This window comes from Penicillium arizonense (genome assembly GCF_001773325.1).
Source record: "Penicillium arizonense strain CBS 141311 chromosome Unknown PENARI_contig038, whole genome shotgun sequence".
Lineage (NCBI taxonomy): Eukaryota > Fungi > Ascomycota > Eurotiomycetes > Eurotiales > Aspergillaceae > Penicillium > Penicillium arizonense.
The window spans coordinates 148706-158992 of NW_019173315.1; the positions used below are offsets into that span (position 1 = coordinate 148706).

Consider the following 10287-nt stretch of genomic DNA (forward strand, 5'->3'; position numbering starts at 1 on the left):
GGGAGAATCAAGAGCATGTACCATCATCCTTCGATAAATTTCTAACGTCATTCAGGACTACCGCTGCATCAATTAGCCCTTTGTTGTTAACCGTTTATTGTACCGATTATTGTTAACGTTTGTTGTTAACCGTTTGTTGTTAACCGTTTGTTGTTAACCGTTTGTTGTTAACCGTTTGTTGTTAACCGTTTGTTGTTAACCGTTTGTTGTTAACCGTTTGTTGTTAACCGTTTTGTTGAAATATCCCGGTTACTGAGATAATAATGAGGCTGGGATCACGTGCATACATATATATACCTGTTCACCAGCCTACTTGTATATTAGATAACATGCAACACAACACACAATCAACTCCCCTCAATAACATGAACACTGAAGCATCACTTAATAATCAACGCTTCTTAACCGCTCTTCTTAACCACCCTTTTTCTTAACCGCTCTGCTTAACCCCCCTTCTTAGCCCCCCCTGTTTAACCACTTTTTGGTAGAATCAAGATCGCACTCTGCCTGCCAAATGTAATTACTGCTTTGAGGTGACTCGGCATGCACCACACCACACCTCATGGGGACATATCCTACTTCAGAGTTCTTTTCTGTACAAGTACAGTGGAAGAATTTTTAACTCTTCCGATGCATTGAAATAAAACTAAACCAAAGCGCGTATTGGTGAACAGGGTTGGCTACGTCAATATTGAGTGATAAACAATTGTCTAGGAACATTGATTCGGTTGAAATCACACTTTTTACGTCTAACATGTCAAAAGCTCGTCTTGTGGGTGCATAGAATAAAGCTCAAGATGGGATTCTATGCGCAAATCAAGAAAATAAGATAGTAAATAGGTTCTGTGCATGTCTTAGCTTCCTTGATATCGACGTATGGTCATCGAGTACTGGTCCCTGGCACCACGGAGAGGTGCTGCACGCCGCCAGGGGGAGCACAAAATTTACCTCACGGGGCTCATGGCAGTGAGGGAGGGCAGGAAGCCTGCTCCTACTCTCCGAACGTGGGCGCGTAGGGCTTTTTTATCTGTTCCCACTACGAGACTCGATAAGTACCATTAACGCAACCCCAGCCTCGTGGAAATGCTATAGTACGGACGCGCACTCAATATGATGATGTAATCAAAATTATGAGGTAAATAAGATCAGACGCGGCAACCTTTGCCATTTGTACGTACATTGTATTGAATGATTTTCACAGTGGTCAGCCAAGTTCGTGATGGGTGGATCCCGGACCGATAGATATCCATTGATTAAAAGTCGGGCATGTGAATCAAACGTTAGACTGCCCTCATAAACATCTTCGATGATCTAAGATGACCTGTTCGAATGGTTATCTCGAGGTCAACTTGCTACAACAATTTTGCGTGTTTTCTTGAATTAAATAGTATATTAATGGTGTATTGCCCCGATTCCCCCTGCAACGAGACCTGAACGTGTGTTGATTCGGCCTTTACCTAAACTGGCTAATGCGAACAAAAAAAGGAACAGCCCATGAGGATTATCCTGTACTGCCCTTTTGGTCTCCAATTTTCATTGTTATCTATTTTTGATTTTTCCCCTTTTTCTTTTTTGCCGCGCCTGGCCCCTTCAGTGCCTGCAGTAACGCGAATCCACCACGCGCATGAAATGGTGCATTCTTCCACCCACGTTCCTCTCTTTCCCCGACCTCCTCCTCGTCCTCCCTATTCTGAACTTTCCTGAACGTTCGTTAAAATTTGTCACGTTCTTTCAATGTCGTACGCGCGAATTCTACGGTCCAGTCGTCAACTAGGTGGTTACGAAGCACAATTCGCAAGCTTGATGCCTCCAGAGGAAGAGCAAAAACCAACAAGAATAGCATCGTCTCGCCTCAAAGGAAATCCTGATCTACAGTACGTCCCGAAACTGGTGCAACCGTTTACACTCTTTAAGTGATTATTTAGTCCCACTGCCAAGAAACGCTAGTCCATATTGGGAGTTATTCCGATAGTTGTATGGGTATTTCCTCGTAAGTAAATTACATAATAATCTCAAGTATGTATTAGCTTGTAACTTCAATAGATGTGGATCAGAAATGTCGGGACGGGCCGAGACGCGAACCCCTGAACCGCCCGACCGCGACGAACACGAAAAGTCACCGCCACGATTATTGAGACCGAGACGCACCACCAGACCGCGTAACAACTATGGCCAAGAGCAAGAAACCGACATCCAGCAGAGAAATGCGCGCTTCCAGCAGAAGAAGAGAACCCGGGGCAAGCCAGTAGCCCAACGTGAAGCGGTGACTTCGGACGACGCGTCGACTGAGAGCGATGACACGAACGCCGCCAATCTTGTGAAAGAGCTTGTGAAACTTAGGAGAGACATCAAACGGCGAGATGATTCGCATAGAGAGGAGATGCAGAAAGTGCAAGAAGAATTGCAGAAAGTCAAGGAAGAATTTAGCGCCGCCCTTGCAGAGGTTCAACAGGAGCTGCAGACCTTGGCAGAGAGACCCCTTCCCGAACCATGCGCGCAGAACGGCCACGATGAGATCCTTCGCGAAATCCAATCCTTACGCGAAGAAATCAGCACCCCCGCTCCCGCAAGCTCCCCGTCCTATGCAGATGTCGCCCGTACCCCCCCACTCAGTCACCCGAGCAACATACGGACTCTTTCAACGTCGAACACTACACCAACCACTTTCACCGACACGCTGTACTGCACGATAGACACCTCGAAGATGACCGAAAGCGAAAGTGAGAAGGCATCCGCGGGTTCAATCAGGGCCACAATCGAGACAGAGATCCGGAAGATGGATGATCACACTCACTGGCGCTGCCGCGCGGTCACTGTAAGTCCAAGAGATACCAACCGGATCAGAATCGCGTGTCGCGATGAAGCCGAACACCAGCTAGTGAAGAAAGTGGCGGAAGCAAAGATCGGTGCGGGAGCTCGGGTGCTTCGGGACGAGCTCTACCCGATCAAGGTCGACAGCGTCAAGAGGACCGCAGTACTGGATGAGAACGATGAAATTCTGACAGGAGCGGCGGCAGCCCTGGGTGAGGAGAACGAAACTACTGTCGCCAAAATGACGTGGCTGAGCAGCAAGGAAACCACAAAGCCCTATGGATCGATGGTCGTGTACCTAACCAAAGGGACTGATGCACGGAGGCTCCTGGCCGATGGATACTTCCATGTCGGAGGAGAATCCGGGACAACTAGCGTTTTTGAGTATCGACCACGACCGGTGCAATGCTACAACTGCCAGGAGATTGGTCACAAGGCATTCCAATGCAAGAAGATCCAGAAGTGCGCAAAATGCGCGACGGAGGGCCATCACCACAGTCGCTGTGATCACACGGTTCCAAAGTGCGTTCCATGCGGTGGACCACACGAATCGTATAGCAAGAACTGCCGGAAACTCTACCCGTCACGTCATGAATAGAACACTCCGGATAATCCAGCTGAATGTGAGGAAACAGGGAGCAGTGCATGAAAGCCTAATGAACGACGAAGATACTCAAAACGCAGTGGCGTTGGCGATCCAGGAACCCCAGGCGAGGAGGATTCAAGGCCGGCTCTTGACCACCCCGATGGGACATCACAAATGGACCAAGATCGTGCCCTCCACCTGGAGGGAAGGGAGATGGGCAATCCGAAGCATGCTTTGGGTCAATAGGGATGTGGAAGAGGAGCAAGTGCGGATCGAGTCGCCAGATCTGACAGCGGCCGTGATTCGGCTTCCCGAACGACTGGTCTTTATAGCATCAGTTTACGTGGAAGGAGGGGAGGCCTCTGCGTTGAGCGACGCATGCGATCGCCTGAGAAAGGCTATCACAAAAGTACGGCGAGATACAGGGACAGTGGTGGAGATCATGATCACGGGAGATTTTAACCGCCATGATCAACTTTGGGGAGGGGACGAGGTGTCCTTGAGTAGGCAAGGCGAAGCGGATCCGATCATTGACCTCATGAACGAATTTGCACTCAGCAGCCTGCTCAAGCGAGGCACCAAGACATGGCACGGCGGAGGACAGAGTGGGGACTGCGAGTCGACCATCGACCTTGTCCTGGCCTCGGAAAACTTGACGGACTCCATGACTAAGTGTGCAATACCTGAGACTGACCACGGCTCGGACCACGGCGCCATTGAGACTGTATTTGACGCCCCGTGGCCGATCCCAAAGTACCAGGAACGGCTTCTACTGAAGAACGCGCCATGGAACGAGATTAATGCTAGAATCGCGAGCACCCTGGCCGCCACTCCATCGGAAGGCACAGTACAGCAGAAAACCGATCGACTGATGTCTGCGGTCTCGGACGCGGTGCACAATTTAACTCCGAGAGCGAAGCCGTCGCCACACGCGAAGCGGTGGTGGACAACTGACCTGACACAACTGCGTCATATATATACGTACTGGCGAAATCACGCTCGCTCGGAGCGACGGGCGGGGCGGAAAGTACCTCGGCTCGAAAAGACGGCTCAGGATGCGGCGAAACAATACCATGATGCCATCCGTAAACAAAAGAAGAAGCACTGGAATGAGTTTCTCGCAGACAACGACAACATATGGAAAGCAGCGAAGTATCTAAAGTCCGGGGAGGATGCGGCGTTTGGGAAAATACCGCAGCTCGTCAGAGCAGATGGGACTACCACCGCTGACCATATGGAGCAAGCAGAGGAGTTGCTATCCAAATTCTTCCCGCCCCTGCCGGACAACATTGAAGATGAAGGGACCAGACCACAAAGAGAGCCAGTGGAGATGCCGTCCATCACCCTGGAGGAGGTAGAGCGACAGCTTCTTGCAGCGAAATCGTGGAAGGCGCCGGGAGAGGACGGCCTGCCGGCGATAGTTTGGAAGATGACGTGGCCCACGGTCAAGTACAGGGTCCTTGAACTATTCCAGGCGTCGCTGGCAGAAGGCTCGTTGCCAAGACAGTGGAAACACGCGAAGATCATACCGCTCAAAAAACCGAATAAAGAAAATTACACCATTGCAAAAGCATGGAGACCGATCTCACTCCTAGCGACACTGGGCAAGATACTGGAATCAGTAGTTGCAGAAAGGATCTCACACGCGGTGGAGACCCACGGCTTGCTCCCGACCAGCCACTTCGGAGCCCGGAAACAGCGGTCCGCGGAGCAAGCACTCTTGCTCTTGCAAGAACAGATCTACACGGCGTGGCGGGGCCGACGGGTGTTGAGCCTGATCAGCTTCGATGTCAAAGGAGCCTATAACGGAGTGTACAAAGAACGATTGCTCCAAAGGATGAAAGCACGAGGCATACCGGAGGGTCTGCTCCGGTGGGTTGAGGCGTTCTGCTCGGAACGAACGGCGAACATCCAGATCAATGGGCAATTGTCGGAGGTCCAAAGCCTGCCACAGGCTGGGCTACCGCAGGGCTCGCCCCTGTCCCCGATCCTATTTCTCTTCTTCAACGCAGACCTCGTGCAAAGACAGATCGACAGCCAGGGAGGAGCAGTCGCTTTCGTGGATGATTTCACCGCATGGGTGACCGGGTCAACCGCGCAGAGTAACCGGGAAGGAATTGAAGCAATCATCAATGAAGCGCTCGACTGGGAAAGGAGAAGCGGAGCGACCTTTGAAGCTGAAAAGACAGCTATCATACACTTTGCTCCCAAGACGCGTAAATCGGACCACGATCCGTTTACCATCAAGGGACAGACGGTTGTACCCCAAGACCACGTCAAGATCCTGGGCTTATTAATGGACACGAGACTCAAGTACAAGATACATATTGCGAGGGCCGCTTCCAAGGGCCTAGAAGCAGCGATGGAGCTTCGGCGACTTCGGGGCCTAACCCCAGCATCAGCGCGGCAGCTATTCACCTCGACGGTGGCGCCGGTCGTGGACTACGCCTCCAATGTCTGGATGCACGCGTGCAAGGATAAAGCCATGGGACCGATTAACCGAGTCCAAAGAGTAGGAGCACAAGCTATTGTGGGGACATTTCTCACGGTCGCGACCAGCGTAGCAGAGGCGGAGGCCCACATTGCCACTGCGCAGCATCGATTCTGGAGACGGGCCGTGAAGATGTGGACGGACATACACACTCTACCGGAAACCAATCCTCTCCGCAGAATGACAGATCGGATCCGGAAGTTCAGAAGATACCACCGCTCGCCGTTGTATCAGGTAGCCGATGCGCTCAAGCATATCGACATGGAAACACTGGAAACGATTAACCCATTTACGTTAGCCCCGTGGGAGGAACGCATGCAGACCGATATTGATCAACCGCAGGATTTCCAGACCACAGCAGGCGTGTACATGCAGATCGCGGTCAGCAGCTCGGCTCGGAACGAGCTGGTCGGATTCGGGGTGGCGATCGAGAAACAGCCACCCCGGTATCGAAAACTGAAACTGAAGACCCTTTCCGTCACATTGGGTGCAAGAGCAGAGCAAAATCCGTTCTCTGCGGAGCTAGCAGCGATGGCACATGCATTGAACATGGTAGTTGGACTGAAAGATTACCGGATTACACTGCTCACGAGCAACAAAGCGGCGGCTCTGACACTAAGGAATCCTCGACAACAATCAGGTCAGGAATTCGTCTACCAACTGTACAAGTTGATGAGAAAACTGAGGAGAAACGGAAACCAGATCAATGTCCGGTGGATCTCAACGAGTGAAGACAATAAACTGCGGGGTCTGGCCAAGGAACAGGCCAGAGCCGCGACACAAGAAGATGCTGTCCCGCAAAAACAGGTCCCAAGGATGAAGTCAACAACACTCAATATTGCACGGTCCCAAGCAGTCCCCAGCAATGACCTGCCAGCGAATATAAGGAGACACGCAAAACGAGTTGATGCAGCACTCCCAGGCAAACACACCCGGCAGCTGTATGACCGATTATCGTGGAAAGAAGCGAGCGTGCTGGCTCAACTCCGAACCGGCATGGCAAGACTCAATGGATATCTATATCGAATCAAAGTAGCAGACACGGACCAGTGTGCGTGTGGACAAGCGATAGAGACCGTGGAGCACTTCCTATTTCGATGTCAAAAATGGACGGCGCACCGGACGGAACTACTACAATGTACTAACACCCACCGAGGAAATATATCCTTCTTCCTAGGAGGAAAGTCGCCTTCCGATGATCAGAAGTGGACGCCGAACTTAGAGGCGGTACGGGCCTCAATACGATTCGCCATCGCCACGGGCCGACTCGAGGCCACCTAACCATGCCGACGAACATAAATCACCCCCCCTATTGCCAATCTAACCCACCAACCACCTCGTGTTACAGATGGTAGACGCGCTTCAACTGCCGAAAATAGGATGTTGAACACTTGGAGAAGCGCCTTCAAGCCAGCCTACTAACAAAATTACTAACCCACGAGGATCCGCTGCGATACGGACCACTGAGATGACATATATTGCAAGGCTTTATGTATGGGCTCTGAGGAGACACAGTACTATATATATTATGACATGTATAGTAGATCAGAGATAGTTGCCCTTTCGGCTTAGCCGCCGGGCGTTAATAAATTGTGTGTGTGTGTATGACCTAGTAGCGGCAGTAGAGCCCAACTAGATCTTAAAAGCCAAAAGTGACGAAGCCCACTGTAGTGAGCGTTCTATAATGCATAGTTGGAGAGAGTGATGAATTGTGAGGAAGTGATAAATTGGGAGGGAGTGATGAATTGAAAGAGAGTTTTAACATCAGGACTACGGACTGCGTGTCGGGATGCGTGGCAGATCGGTCTCCATATATTGGTTTGTGTCCAGCCCCAGGAAGTACAGTACAACGCTCGTTACTACTTCTTTGTGCAAAGCTCAACGAGAGAACCGAAAGAAATTATATCCCATCATGGCCGATGGTGCGCTCCCCAATCTCTACCGGCATTGTTCTGGCAATAATGACGACGACAACACCTCGCTCCCCTCGACAGAAAAAGACCCCGACAAACCCCCACTAGTCGTCAGTGAGATTGGCTGTGATCTATGGAACTATTTGCTGTTCACCATCTATTGCTGACTATTTGTTGACCGTTTGTTGTGGACCGTTTGTTGTTGACAGTTTGTTGTTGACCGTTTGTTGTTGACCGTTTGTTGTTGACCGTTTGTTGTTGACCGTTTGTTGTTGACCGTTTGTTGTTGACCGTTTGTTGTTGACCGTTTGTTGTTGACCGTTTGTTGTTGACCGTTTGTTGTTGACCGTTTGTTGTTGACCGTTTGTTGTTGACCGTTTGTTGTTGACCGTTTGTTGTTGACCGTTTGTTGTTGACCGTTTGTTGTTGACCGTTTGTTGTTGACCGTTTGTTGTTGACCGTTTGTTGTTGACTGTTTGTCGTTGACCGTACATTGATTCTTCTCTCATTGATGACCGCCGTTACGTTTTTGACCATACCTTTGCCCAGCGTTTCTTTGTTGAGCTTTCTCACTGGTCTCTTTTTACTGTTTAGTTGATATGCAGACTGAAAACGTGAAACTAGTGTTGCCTGCAACTCCGTCCGGTTCAGTTGTCTGCACGGAATGCCAGTTTGATGAGAGTTTGAAGAATCCCGTGGCAACGCGCCTAGCGATTCAAAGAAGCATCGGGGACAAATGTGGCTCAGCTCCGCTTCCAGCCATGAACGTTAGTTGGGACAGAAACTTGCACCAAGTAACAATGCGGAATTGGAAACACAGAATCAAGCAAATGAAAATGGAGTGTCCTTTTGAGTATTAGCCAGCTACTCTCGAGCCTAAGGGAGTCACAAATTAAGCCTCTACTGCAACGTATACATATTACTTGCTATCAGGTGGCGGGACATAACCCCAAGTCATGTGTTTGTTCTCTGTTCCAAATTCATTTTCATGTTTCCGCCGCACTTGGACAAACGGAGCATCTCCAACCGCTCGACATAAAAGCGAGTACGGCTGTGCGAAAAACAGTGACCAATAAGCACTTATAGCGCACACCTACGCTACTCAGATCTCCCTCGCTCAATTTTGTATAGTTTTACAGTAACATTCGTGATGACGATGCTTTTTTGGCGTTGCGAATTGGGCCGCTCCAGATCCTCCCATGCACGACGGGATATTCGCAACTGTAATTTCCTCACAACTCCATGCGTTGAATTTTGCTAAAGTGCCCCAGGAAGCTTTGGCTCCGCTATCATTCAATGCCCGGGAAACACCGAATTGCGCGGGTGAAGCGATGCTTGGACGGGATTTACGCTTGCACATCCTTGATTGGACAAAATATGCCAACCGTGTCGTTGCTCGCAGCTTTCGTCCCAATTGCATACTTGACAGTCAGGAGCTGTTAGACATCTCTGCTACCAACGGCTGAGCAAGATGTCATCCAGCCAACTACAACGCCTACCATATTGGCGTTTCATACACCAATGAAATTTTGTAGTTAGGGCGAGAGAAGCCTTTTGACTAGTTCTAGTAATTCGACAGGTAATCCGCACAATGCCAAAGTCACATATTACCACTTCATGTGGGTTGTTAATAGTATATCCTATGACTAAAATATACACACGAAGATTGAAAAGGTCAGAAACCAGACTTCAGGTTGTCGTACTTAGAGGCAGGGTAGCTCAGCTGGTTCTCGCTCTTGTCTAGAGCTCCGGTACCTCCAAGGGTATTTACCACCTACAAAGCTCGAAGTTAGTATGATCAAATGTGGAATATGAATGAAACATACCATGGTGATCAAACTGTCATCACCTTGCTTGTCACCACTGAGCTCCCACCACATACCACCACCAAGACCCTTGGACTTGATGTATTCACCCTTCTTACGCGCAACCTCAGGGGTATCATAACTGATGAACAAACGTGAGCCCGAATTGTAGCAGTAGCTAGCAGCTTCCTGGTCCAGATTTGTGACCGCACAGCCGGGCTGAGGCAAAGCCTTGTAGTCCCACACACCATTTGCCTAGCTACCATCACCGTTGTAAGACTGGCCAGGACCGTTGGTGTCGGTGAAAGCTCGGCCGTACAGAGGCATACCTAGGACAATTTTGGAAGAGGCCACTCCTTGCGAGGTGTAATAGTTGATCGCTTGGTCGGTGTTCAATGGAGTGCTGGCTATGTTGCTGTTGGATGCGTGGAGGTTGGCATCATGGCCGGCAACGTTGTCCCAGCTTCCGGTATAATCGTAGGCCATCAAGTTCCAAAAGTCAAGGTACTGATTCATCTGGGCAAGATGCTCTCTCTGGTAGTTGGCAGGGCCTAGAATTTGGGTTGGCATAACTATAGGTTTTGAAAGAAACGACACGTACCAGCAGGGGATGCAGTGGTGAGCAAGAAATGATAGCCATCTGCGTTGGCAGAGCTGTACAAATCCAAGGCCTGAAAAATA

The 10287-nt window shown here is 50.0% G+C and overlaps 3 protein-coding genes across 3 annotated transcripts; 1 reads left to right on the forward strand and 2 right to left on the reverse strand.

Moving 5' to 3' along the window:
• Positions 1 to 2056: 2056 nt before the first annotated feature.
• Positions 2057 to 7169, forward strand: PENARI_c038G05333 (uncharacterized protein; the record flags this gene model as incomplete). Its single annotated transcript, XM_022636978.1, has 2 exons — positions 2057 to 3273; positions 3335 to 7169. The coding sequence occupies 2 exons, from the start codon at positions 2057 to 2059 to the stop codon at positions 7167 to 7169; spliced, it is 5052 nt and encodes a 1683-aa protein (XP_022483131.1).
• A 763-nt stretch (positions 7170 to 7932) lies between these two features.
• On the reverse strand, positions 7933 to 8295 carry PENARI_c038G11092 (uncharacterized protein; the record flags this gene model as incomplete). The annotated part of the gene is made up of 2 exons (XM_022637005.1): positions 7933 to 7940; positions 7995 to 8295. 2 exons carry the CDS (start codon positions 8293 to 8295, stop codon positions 7933 to 7935), a joined length of 309 nt encoding a protein of 102 aa, XP_022483194.1.
• Positions 8296 to 9476: 1181 nt separating this feature from the next.
• PENARI_c038G05702 (uncharacterized protein) lies at positions 9477 to 10277 on the reverse strand (the record flags this gene model as incomplete). Its single annotated transcript, XM_022636980.1, has 4 exons — positions 9477 to 9575; positions 9628 to 9791; positions 9870 to 10157; positions 10208 to 10277. Coding segments are annotated over 4 exons (621 nt in total), but the record flags the coding sequence as incomplete, so codon positions are not given.
• Between the last annotated feature and the right edge of the window lie 10 nt (positions 10278 to 10287).